Here is a 12,285-nt window from a genome sequence, read left to right on the forward strand (position 1 = left end):
CATTTATTTAAGTTTGAGTCTTTATGATGTGCACAGTGTTATAAAAACGCACACGAGCCGGCCTTTCATGTATTCCAACTCTTAAGAGAAATGGTGGTGGTGTAATTCTGTTCGGTGTGTCTCTGTGCATGCGTGTATTCCCAGGAGGCAGCACGCAGGCGTGAGGAGGAAGAGAGGAGAGCACGAGAACGAGCTGAGGAAGAGGAGGCTCGCTGTCTTGAGCGTTTTCTGGAGGCTGAGCCCCTGGACAGCGCTGAGCTCCACGCCTTCACCGACACGATGCTGCCAGGCTGCTTCCACCTGCTGGACGAGCTGCCAGACACCGTCTATCGCCTCTGTGACCTGCTTATGACCGCCATTAAAAGGAATGGCCCAGAGTACAGAGACCTCATATTACGCCAGGTTGTCAACCAGGTCAGTCCCATACAGCTGGAGACACAGTAACATGTGAGAATATTTCATGCGTCACACTTACAGGGAGCCAGAATATCTAATGCTGTATACATTTATAATTAAAACTGGATGCCGAGTATATAATTAATAACGTCCTGATTATGCATCCTTGGAAAACACCCAGACGTCATGAATAAAGTGTTTTGAGGCAGTGGGAAGTGTAAAACTGGCCTTTTAATCCCCAGCTGACATCGTGTATGTACGTGAATCCTAGTGAGATCGCTTTAGAAAAGCAGACCTGACCAAGAGGCTACATGAATTTGGGATTGTTTAAGCAGATTTGGGTGTCAAATTTATCTTAAACTGTTATGCAGTACTTGGAATCTAAAGATGTTCTCCTTTTGTTCTTTTGTTACGGTTCAGCAACAGCAAGTAAGCCAGTATACTTTTTAATATTTAACTTGATTAACGTGAGGAAAGTGTTGTGTAAGGGTGTGTGTGCTTGTTTGTCAGGCCGTGAAGAGGTCTGTAAGAGTCGTGTCGTGAGCTCGACCTTTAAGGCTGTGGGCAGGCGAGTCATTATGAAATGAGCCGTGAGCGATAACTCGCGTGTCAAATGTTCTGGAAAATGTTTGTTTATTTATTTATCTATTTAATGTTTGAGAGCAGTGGGAATGCTGCAAATCTCTGGCTCTGCAGCACGATGATGTTTGTTGCAACTTATCACCTGAATACAGCGTTATGCGAGTTAGCGCCTGCGTTCTTCATCACCCTGTGTCTGTGTGGTAGGTGTGGGAGGCTGCCGACGTGCTGATAAAAGCTGCCGTGCCGCTCACCACCAGCGACACCAAGACGGTGTCTGAGTGGACCAAACAGATGGCAACGCTGCCCCAGGCCTCCAACCTGGCCACACGTATTCTCCTCCTCACTTTGCTCTTCGAGGTACATGCTAATGCGCTGTTTCATTTGCATTCTCTAACTTAAACAAGTATTCATAGGAACTGAAACCGAGATGTTCCACGAATAGGCTTGCTCATACCTTGCGTAGGCAAATGAATTTCAGCTACGTATACTGATCATGTGGACGTCACGGTACTAAAATTATTGTGTGTGTTGCAGGAGTTGAAGCTGTCTTGTGCACGGATTGTGGAGAGTAGCGGGGTCCTGACGGTGCTGATTAAGCTCCTGGAGGTGGTTCAGCCCTGCTTGCAGGCAGCCAAGGAGCAGAAAGACATCCAGACACCTAAGTGAGTGCCAGCCTTCATGTGGATGGAAAGGTTTTAATGTGCCAGCTCGGAGCCTTAAAGGAGATGCATTTTTCATCAGTGATTGTGAAGAATAAAAATAAAATAAAAAACCCCAATATAACAACCTCATTGGCCACCTCTATAGAGGGCAGGGCAAACATTGTGACACTTGTGTAAAGTTTGACGACAATTTCTGGAAACAATCATAATGTGATCACCTGGGTGCCAAATCATTTGAAATGCCCAGTCTTATGAGTCTAAGTCATTATCTAATGTCTGCGCAGACTGGCACTGATGACTACGTGTCATCTGCTTAATTTGGTTCTGTCCTGACATCCTAATCTGCTCTTTATTTGTCTAGTTTGTGAATTTCTGAGTCTTACTCTTGCCTCCTAATGTTTTATTTTTTGTAGATGGATCACTCCGGTGCTCCTGCTCATCGATTTCTATGAGAAAATGGCCGTTTCCTCCAAACGAAGAGCCCAAATGAACAAGGTGTGTGTGTGTGCGCGCAGTGGAAACATAGTCTCTTATTAAGGAGCTGTATTTCCTGTTGCGTTGGGATGATGGAATGCGCTAAACAGTCAAACAATTTTCCCTCATCAGTACCTTCAGCCCAATGGGAATAACTGGCGGTGGTTTGATGACCGGTCCGGCCGCTGGTGCAGCTACAGCGCCAGTAACAACAGCACCATAGACTCAGCCTGGAGAGCGGGCGAGACCAGCGTGCGTTTCACCGCTGGCCGTAGGAGATACACTGTACAGTTCAACACCATGGTTCAGGTGACTGAAGCTATACACACATTGTATTTTCTTTATAATACGATAATACTGACTGTATTTGGGACATAAAAAAAACCCTTTTCATTTGGTTTATATTTGTATTTATTTTTTTTAAGTATTGAGCACTTTGTTCTTGGACGTATGGACTACGGGTATCCTATAATGCGATCTGTTTTACTTTAGGCTTTATTTAAAAGTAAAGATGGGAGCTTTGACATTTTTAACAAATCTTTTCATTTCAGAGGATCAAAAATAAAATCTTGATTACGTTCTGAATAAATCCGGAAAATAGGATCAAATTGAAATGCAATTTGGGAACATAAAACAAGACTCCTCCATAGGGTGCTACTGCTAGAGGCATTTGCTGAGTAATTGCTTCATAGATTGTGCATTTATGTATGCAGCTGCTTGTGCGTGTTGTTTAAAGGATCGATTAAGTGTGCTGCGTACCTCGTATAAATGACCGCTCAAAGACTGTTTAGTTTCACGTTTAAAGTGATTACAGCACGTAGCATAAACGAAAATGATGTCAATTCTGTGTTATCCCAGGGCTGTGCGGTTAATCGAATTGTCGATTTTGACCTCCGACGATTATGAAAACAAAATAATCGAGATTAAAAACTATTATTGTGCCGCGTCCCATTTCGCAATATTTTTGTTTTGTCTTTTTGAAAACCGCGTGCCCTTTATCTTTACAGCGGTGCGCTTTCAAACCTCCCTAAAAATCCAAACTCACTCCTCACCAGGCGGCGGCATTTTTAGTTCCGCTTGAGCCGAGATGACAGAAAGAGAGAATTTGGTCGACAAGAAAGATAAAACCATTTCAGCCATTTGGAAACAATTTGGTTTCAAGGAGTCCGATGTGGAGCAAAAAGATAATGTTTCATCGGAAAGCCCATTTCCTCTAGCGTCTAAACACGCTCATTTCCTATCTAGCGCTCACGCAGAAACTACGGGCTGATCTAACCCAAGAGACAGAATTTCATTGGCCTTGGGAAGTTTGAAGTTCATTTCTGGAGATGCAATTCGCCGAAAAGTGTCACGTGACGTGCTCCGCTAGCTTTGTTTAATTTATTTAATTAGCTTACAAGAGAGACATCAATACAGTAAAAAGAGATGCGGAAAACGCAGAAAGTTCGTGCAAAAGCAGAACATACTAATGTAAGCAGCTATCCATAGCATGAATAAGTAAGGAAAGTTCATGTGTAGCCGAGTTATTAAAAATAGCCATTATTAAGCCATTATTAAAAATACATTAAGTTTAAAAAAAAAAAAGAAACATCCTTTGTGAGAATGGGAAAACGTGGCATAGTGATCTAATTTATTTTTATATTAAGTGTGTGTGTGTGTGATTTTTTTTTTTTTTTATTTTTTTTTTTTAATTATTTTTGTTTTATACATTTCTTTATTTTTAAAGTTCAATAAATGCATGATGTCAATGAAAGTGAATGAGTAATCGTGATCTCAGTATTGACCAAAATAATCATGATTATGATTTTTACCATAATTGAGCAGCCCTATATTATCCTAAACATTTCTCCAATTTATAACCATCCTTCTCTGTCCGACCTGTGCAGGTGAATGAGGAGACTGGGAACAGGCGGCCTGTCATGCTAACGGTGCAGAGAGTACCCCGAATGCCCAAACCCAGCAAATCAGGCAACGCAGCTGACTCCGAGCGAGAGGAGGATCAGAGAGCTAAGAGCGAGGAGACTCAGGCTGACGCAGGTTAGAACCAAACCCGGAACTACTTCGTTTCACTTCATCGCAGCAGCTCTGCGAATAGCTGTTCTTTATTCTTATGAAATGACGATTTTCTTGTGCTAATACTAAATATATATATTTTTTTAACTAATTTTTTTTTTTTTCTGGTCCAGACCCAGCGTCCGTTGCAGTCGAGATGGCTCCCCCTAAAGAGGAAGCGGAGCAGAAGGAGTCCTCCTCGTCTGGTTCCACCGTCCCCGCCGCTTCTCAGGACTCCACATCCGGATCCATCGTAGTGCAGGGCTTGACCGAGGAGATGACCACGGTCCTGATCCGTGCCTGCGTCAGCATGATCAGCGTGCCTGTGGACCCAGACACGCTGCACGCCACGCTTCGCCTGTGCCTGCGCCTCACGCGTGTCCACCACTACGCCATGATGTTCGCCGAGCTCAAGAGTACACGCATGATCCTGGGCCTGACCCAAAGCTCCGGCTTTAATGGTTTCACACCGCTTGTCACTCTGCTCTTCCGCCACATCATCGAGGACCCGGCTACGCTTCGCCACACCATGGAAAAGGTGCCTCGCTCGTTTTTGTTAGGATCGTTATGCTGCAGCACCCGGAGTCAACAAATGCACTAGCACTACAGAATTCATTCATATCACACACTTCTCCATGTTCGTTGAAAATCACTAGGTAATACAAATTGTGACTTGTTGTATACAGTTCACTGTATACGCTCAGTACATGAGGTACAGCATGTCCTAAACAGTACAACGCTATACGACAATACGTTAAAGCTATAGAGCGGAGGTTGACTCAAGTACCTGTCAGGCAAGGGTAGTTTTTACCAGAGTCTTTCTGTAGGCAGTTAAAATTAAGCTTTTTTTTTAAAAATAAAAATTTCAAACACTGAGATGTTTGTGCTGTATTTAAAAAAAAAAAATTCAAATTGTTTCAGGTGGTTCGTTCTGCCGTGACCAGCGGAGCAGGGAGCACCACGTCTGGCGTGGTGTCCGGTAGTTTAGGCTCTCGGGAGATTAATTACATTCTGCGAGTGCTGGGACCAGCGGCCTGCCGGAACCCTGAAGTTTTTACGGAAACCGCCAACAGCTGCGTCCGCATCGCTCTCCCGGCTCCCAGAGGTGCCGGAACAGGTACGAGACAGAACCAGCCCTGTCGTTACGAGTTGAAGAAGCCCGTCAGTACTCAGTGTTCAGTGTGCTTATTTATGTCTCGCAAAAGCCTCGAGCTCTGTAGTTGTGTGCATATTTGTTGTTGGGGTAGATTTTATGTTTATTTTTGCTAATGCAGAAGGAAGCCAGAGATGAATGGTACAACAAGCTACTGCTGAGTTGTGACCAGAGAACACTACTTGGGAAAACAGCAGTATATTCTGCGTTTAGTGTTTGTTTGTTTCTGTGTTGTATTTACTTTTATTTATATTTATTTATATGTATTTTATCCCATTACCTTAGCTTCAGATGACGAATTTGAGAACTTCAGGATTAAGGGCCCTAATGCTGTACAGTTGGTGAAGACCACGCCTCTGAAGTTGTCTCCGCTGCCGCAAATCCCCGAAACCATTAAGGAGGTCATTTACGACATGCTTAATGCCTTGGCAGCATACCACGCTCCTGAGGAAGGTAACATCAGTCAAATTTTTCCCCAAGTGTCATTCTGCTACGCATGTGATTAGACACATTACAGCGCTAATAACGTTTTGCTATTTTTGTTTACCGATTCACCTTCGTCGCTCCCGCGTGTAGCGGAGAGAGGAGAGGAAAGGCTGGCGACTGTCCCCGGCAGTCAGGACCTCTGTCAGATCCTGCAGGATGTCGGGGATGACGTTTATCAGCAGTACAGACTCACACGGCAAGGGAGCGACTTTGACTCTCAGTCCGCTTTCCACATCAACGTGAGTCTATACGCGAGTGCAGAAAATGCACTCGATGTTCACTAGAGCACGTGCTCTACCCCTCTTTTTAGGAAGTACCTCAACCTTTAGGAAATTCCAAATCATGTCCGAGTGAAAAACTACAGGCAACACTGATCCGTTTCCCCTAAAATGCTGTGGTGAAATAGTAAAAAAAAAAATCTTGATAAATGTATTTCCTTGTTTGTTTTATTGTCAGACATACATTCTGTTTATAAAAATAATAATAAATACTGAATGAATTGTGATACTATAACTTTTGTTAACTTATTTGATTTAAATTTAAGTCCAAACAGCCATTCTTTAATCACATTTCATTAGAAACGCCCAGGGGAGGTGTTGTGATGTGAGATCTTGCCCAGCTCTAGCTGTGTTGTTGCATGTGACTGATAAAGCAAGTAAGCATTATTCTGTTGTTTTTTTGTTTTGTTTTGTTTTTTGTTTTTTTTGTTTGTTTTTTCTTCAGACTCAGGTATTTGCCGCAGATGGTGCCGTTGCAGAGTCCTCCCAGTCTGGAACACCTCAGGGAGAGGGTAAAAACTTTTCCCATGTACATATATAGCCCTCTGTGACACGCACCTCGGATAGATCTACTTTTAAAATTTGCTGTTCCCTCAGTGCCCCTGTCTGGGGTTTGTTTTTGTTTGTTTTTGTTTGTTTGTTTTCTGATTCTTGATATTTATATTATTTTTTTATTTTTTAACCAATCTCTGGTCTAGCCTCAACTCCTGAGGAGATGCGAGAAGAGAAGAAGGAGCAGGAAGGCGACAGGGGGGGCTCTTCGGAAGAAAGCAGGGCGGCAAAGGCCAAGGCCAGCAAACCCCTCATGCCCACCTCCACTATTCTGAGGCTGCTAGCAGAGCTGGTGCGCTCCTACGTGGGCATTGCCACACTTATCGCCACGTACAACTACACTGCCGGCCAGTCCGAGCTCATTAAAGAGGTGGGTGGGTGGAGGCAGAGCTACACGAACTATATATACATGCGATTAAAAAATGCATTCGCTGAAGTTTTTGTCAAGAATTTTACATTTCTCATTATTTTTCTTTCAAACAGTGTATCTACTGAACTGATTTCATTTCATTTCTGAAGGCATCTCTCATAATTACCAGATTAATATCCTTGAAAGTACTAGAATTATGGTTTTTTTTTTTTTTTTTTTTTTTTTTTTTTTTTTTTTTTTTCCCCACAAAATCCCTCCGATAGAAACCTGCCTATGGTTGATGTAGGTTTATTTATTTTTCTTCAATTAATTAGACTGATATCCTGCGGCTGTGTGTGTGTTTGCTCACAGGACTGCAGTGTGCTGGCCTTTGTGTTGGATCATCTGCTCCCACACACTCAGAACGCTGAGGATAAGGACACCCCTGCCCTTGCACGCCTCTTCCTGGCCAGCCTGGCAGCAGCAGGCACTGGCACAGAGGCCCAGGTGACCCTGGTCAACGAGGTGAAGGCGGCTCTGAGCCGAGCTTTGGCAATGGCGGAGGGCACAGAGAAACATGCTCGGTGAGTCCAGCTGGTTTTAATAGCATTTATTAACGGCCGATAATCCTCAAACAGTCAAAGACTTATTTTAATAAGCACCTAACTGACCAGTTAAAAAGATTTCAGTTCAGAAACTCTTACTGCATAGAAACTCTTACTGAGCATCAGATGCTTGACATGTTTAATTATTGTTTATGAATGCTGGCTTGGCATAAATCTTTTTTTTTTTTTTTTTTTTTTAATCGCATAGAGTGGCTCTGAAAAAGCACAGCTGTTAGTTTTATTTTTATCCTGCATGAAGAACACTTCACCTTAAAAAAGAAAACCTGATGTTTAAAAACTTTTTTTTTTTTTAACTGGTGGTGTTAAGCTGTTTTCATTTGAATATTGAGTAATCAATCACTCGTTTTTTGTTTGTTTGATTTGTGCGTCTGGCTGTTTAAAGCTGAGGAAATAACGCTAAAATCAAACTAGGCATGATCCTTGTAGTTAAGGCAGTGCGAGTAATCGAATTTTCGATTTCAATTTCGATCATGGTCTCAGACGATTATGAAAACAAAATAATTGAGATAAAACTGTTATTGTGCAGCGTTCCGTTTTGCAATGTTCTCGTTTTGGTGTTTTTTTTTTTTTAAAAAACCCTGCGCCGTTTTTCTTTACAGCGGTGCGCTTTCGTCCCTCCCTAAAAGGCCAAACTCGCTCCTCGCCAGGCGGCGGCATTTTTATTTCAGCTCGAGCCGAGATGACAGAAAGAGAGAATTTGTTCGACAAGAAAGCTAAAACCATTCCGTTTCATCGGAAAGCCCGTTTCCTCTAGCGTCATGACAGCTGGTCTAAACACGCTCACTTCCTTTCTAGAGTACACACAGAAACTGCAGGTTGATCTAAACCAGGAGACAGAATTTCATTGGCTAAGGAAGCTTAAAGTTCATTTCTGGCGATGCGATTCGCCGAGATGCGTCACGTGATGTGCTCCGCTAGCTTTATTTAATGAAACAAATTTTGTTTCAGGAAAGCCATTATTAAAAATACATTAAAAAAAAAAAAAGTTCAGTAAATGCATGATGTTTCCAAAGTCAGTGAGTAATCGCGATTATGATTCTTGCCGTAATCGAGCAGCCCTGCTTATAGAGTACATGAAGATGAGTTGCTGTGCAGAATTCTTCCAGAAAGTTTGGTCAGCATTCTTACTTTCCTGTAGCGTCATTCGTTTTTTCACCTCTCTGTCCTCTGTGCAGGCTTCAAGCGGTGATGTGCATCATCAGCACCATTATGGAGTCGTGCCCCTCCACCTCCAGTTTTTACAGCACAGCCACCGCCAAGACACAACACAACGGCATGAACAACATCATCCGCCTCTTCCTGAAGAAAGGCCTGGTTAACGACCTCGCTCGTGTGCCCCACAGCCTTGACCTGTCTAGGTGCTGCCTCACACACACACGGCGTATATGAGCACTGTGTTATCTAATTTATATTTACACCCTAATGCTGATTCGGGTGTGTCTCGGTCAGTAAGTACTTTTTAAACTGGTTTTTAATTTTTTTTTTCTCTCTTCTTCCCCTTCTTCGCTGCAGTCCTAACATGGCAAACACAGTCAATGCTGCTCTTAAACCGTTAGAGACGCTCTCACGCATTGTCAACCAGCCCAGCAGCCTGTTCGGAGGGAAAGGAGGCTCCAGCAAGAGCAAAACCGAGCATGACACCGTAGGCACGACCAGGGACAGCAACAGCAATACACAGGATCAAGGTAAGCACGTTATTATATTTGCAATTCTCTACTTAAGTGGTATCGATAAATAAATTATAAGTGTCTTTACTTAGGAGTTAATAGCAGGCCTGCCAGCTTTCGCACCCGTTAGCATCAGGGTGTCCACCATCACTCCAAAATACGCTTAAAGAGCAGTATTTATCTTTCCAGTACATGATGGCTGATGGATGACATTTCTAAACCTTTGAAAATAGTAATTTGATTCTCTGTTCAGGGAAAAAATTGAACACGTAAATACTCTTCCTTATTCCTCTTCAGGGTTGGTTTGCATGTTGTAGTAGGTTCATATCCATGTCACAGTCGAGGAGAGCGTGTGGGTGGAGGAAATGTGTAATGGTTTTGACAGGAGATTTTAACACGGTCTGTCCACAGGAGAGGCAGGCGAGGCAGAGCCAGTGGAAAATAGTCACAGAGGACAGGCTACAGATGGGGATCTGATGGACGGAGAGGCAGAAGGGGACACTGTTGTCATCGCGGGCCAGCCAGAGGTGTTGAGCACCCAAGCTATGCAAGTACGTTCATCTTCGTTATCCGGTCTTGACTCGTTCAATTCAGATTGCAACCGGTTTCTGCTGACGTGAGTTCTCTCTCTCTCTCTCTCTCTCTCTCTCTCTCTCTCTCTCTCTCTCTCTCTCTCTCCCCTCTACTGTGAGTTACTGTATGGTTTGTCTGCCTTTGCAGGTGGAGAACGAGTTGGTAGATTTGATAGACGAGCTTTTAGAAAGGGACGCAGGAACTGTAAATAGTACCATCATCGGTAAGCTCTTCAGATATTAAACTCTCAGTGTAAAAGGGTACATAAGCGAAACGGGTGTAAGTGGACGGTTTTCCCCCAATCGTGATGGTGTTTTTTTGTTTGTTTTTTTTTTTCTTTCTTTCTTTTTTTTAAATTTATTTTATAAAGTTGGTCGCTCTGGAGACGAAGAATCTCAGGAAGATGTGCTGATGGATGAAGCTCCTTCCAACATGAGTCAAGCCTCTACTTTGCAGGCCAACAGAGAAGGTAGGACAGGCTTTTTTGCAAGTGTGCAATCAATCAACAACCTCGCTCGCCTCAGTGTGTGTTTGGGGGTGTCATTTTTTTTTTTTTTTTTGCCCAAGTGAAATCTGAACTTGGCTTATATTGTAACATTTTTGTTGCTTTTTCCAGTTTTAAGGTGTCTTATTGGAATGAAAAATTACAGAGTATTTTTACTATTTTATATTTGGTTTACTCTGTGTAGGATTAAAGACAGGATCTGTCATTTTTAAGTCGCATTCTAGCAGCTATCAATGACATACCAGTCTTTTCCGCTTACCTGGCAATGTTGCCTTGTTCATTCATTGCTTTGACTAGCATTCTTGCTTTTTCAGGCATAAAAAACACAATTATGGTGGCGGGGGCAAACTGTACCAACAAAAGAATTATCTAATCAAATATTTGAACTCCACATGGCTAAAAATATTGCTGGTATGATTAATCTTTCCTATTATTCCCTTCCATTCTTTAGACTCTATGAACATCCTGGAGCCAGAGGATGAAGAGCACACTCAGGAAGAAGACTCGAGCGGCAGTAACGAGGATGAAGATAGTCAGGATGAGGAGGAAGAGGAGGAGGAGGAAGAAGAGGAAGATCCGGTATGAGTGTGGCCTATTTTAAAAAAATATTTTCCTTTTCTTCCCCAATCCTCCTCGCTTGCTCTACATCTTTAATGTATTTTCTTCTTATCAGGATGATGAAGAGGGAGACGAGGACGATGACGACGAAGGCTCAGAGATGGAACTGGACGAAGATTTTCCAGATATCAACGCAGCCCCGCATATACGATTCGAGAGATTCGATCGAGACGATGACCTCATCATAGAGTTCGACAACATGTTCTCCAATTCCGGTAAGTGGTTTTAGTATCGTTGTTATGAAGTCACTAATGCGTACTAATCACAATAATAGGTGTTCCGGATGTGCGCACAAACGCTGTCCTGCTTGCTTCATCTTCTAATGTGTGTAATGTTGGGTTCTCTGTTTTTCCCAGCTGACATCCCTCCCTCCCCAGGAAACATTCCTAGCTCACACCCTCTGATGGTGCGCCACGCTGACCACGGATCCCTCGCCCTGGGGGGAACGAGCACCAGTAGCCGCTTGACTCAGGGCATGGGCCGCAGCCAGCGTACTCTCCGACAGCTTACCGCTAACACGGGCCACACCATCCACGTGCACTATCCAGGAAACCGCCAACCCAACCCTCCACTCATTCTACAGAGGTGAGACAGGCTTCTGTTGTGAAGTTCAGTTATAAATTCCGGGAATGTTGCCTTAAAAAAAAAAAATGCCCTTAAAATATCATTGTCTGGAGAAGTGACTTAAGTGTATATACACATTCTACGGTAAAGGATTAAACAGGACGAGGTGTGCTATTTACAGGAACATAATCAATGACTGAGCGATATGATGTAAAGTCCCTTTTACCACCTCTTCTTTTTTCTCTCTTCTTTCTCTCCCCTCTTATACCTCAGCGATTTGCCATCAATTTCAATAATTCAAGTGTGACACGTATGTTTAAACACTTGTAGTTACAGTTTATCTTTATGTGGAATGTTAAAGCAAACAAGTTGTTCCCTCAGCAGCGCCCCCCCCCACCCCCACCCCCCCCCCCCCACACACACATTTTATATCATATACACTGTGTTCTGAACGAATCTCCGATCATGCGTTGCAGGTTGCTAGGTCCCAGTGCAGCAGCAGACATCCTGCAGTTGTCAAGCTCTTTGCCCCTGCAGTCCCGTGGACGTGCCCGTTTGCTGGTTGGCAACGAGGACGTGCACATCATCGCCCGCTCCGACGATGAGCTACTGGACGATTTCTTCCACGAGCAGAGCAATGCCGGTGGCCAGGCTGGTGAGTCAGAGCAGGAGTTTGTATGTATTAACCAGTGTTAAAAATCATGCTGAACCAATCCTGTAGTGTCTCGCTCTCTCTTTCTCTCTCCAG

At 43.5% G+C, this 12,285-nt stretch overlaps 1 protein-coding gene across 12 annotated transcripts in view; it reads left to right on the forward strand.

The window, feature by feature from the left end:
• Positions 1-12,285, forward strand: part of huwe1 (HECT, UBA and WWE domain containing E3 ubiquitin protein ligase 1) — a 52,690-nt gene that overhangs the window by 24,964 nt on the left and 15,441 nt on the right. For all 12 annotated transcript variants that reach the window (XM_017487014.3, XM_017487024.3, XM_017487020.3 and 9 more), the window contains 22 exons: positions 145-414; positions 1,183-1,335; positions 1,513-1,640; positions 2,054-2,135; positions 2,247-2,423; positions 4,001-4,151; positions 4,301-4,704; positions 5,088-5,283; positions 5,605-5,772; positions 5,896-6,044; positions 6,529-6,595; positions 6,782-7,005; positions 7,357-7,568; positions 8,786-8,968; positions 9,123-9,295; positions 9,689-9,828; positions 9,998-10,073; positions 10,221-10,319; positions 10,807-10,934; positions 11,029-11,188; positions 11,330-11,558; positions 12,014-12,192. In XM_017487014.3, the coding sequence (XP_017342503.1) occupies positions 145-414; positions 1,183-1,335; positions 1,513-1,640; positions 2,054-2,135; positions 2,247-2,423; positions 4,001-4,151; positions 4,301-4,704; positions 5,088-5,283; positions 5,605-5,772; positions 5,896-6,044; positions 6,529-6,595; positions 6,782-7,005; positions 7,357-7,568; positions 8,786-8,968; positions 9,123-9,295; positions 9,689-9,828; positions 9,998-10,073; positions 10,221-10,319; positions 10,807-10,934; positions 11,029-11,188; positions 11,330-11,558; positions 12,014-12,192 (3,748 nt within the window). The remainder of the gene's footprint in view (positions 1-144; positions 415-1,182; positions 1,336-1,512; positions 1,641-2,053; positions 2,136-2,246; positions 2,424-4,000; positions 4,152-4,300; positions 4,705-5,087; positions 5,284-5,604; positions 5,773-5,895; positions 6,045-6,528; positions 6,596-6,781; positions 7,006-7,356; positions 7,569-8,785; positions 8,969-9,122; positions 9,296-9,688; positions 9,829-9,997; positions 10,074-10,220; positions 10,320-10,806; positions 10,935-11,028; positions 11,189-11,329; positions 11,559-12,013; positions 12,193-12,285) is intronic.

Source organism: Ictalurus punctatus, chromosome 15, assembly GCF_001660625.3.
Source record: "Ictalurus punctatus breed USDA103 chromosome 15, Coco_2.0, whole genome shotgun sequence".
NCBI classification, from domain to species: Eukaryota; Metazoa; Chordata; class Actinopteri; order Siluriformes; family Ictaluridae; genus Ictalurus; species Ictalurus punctatus.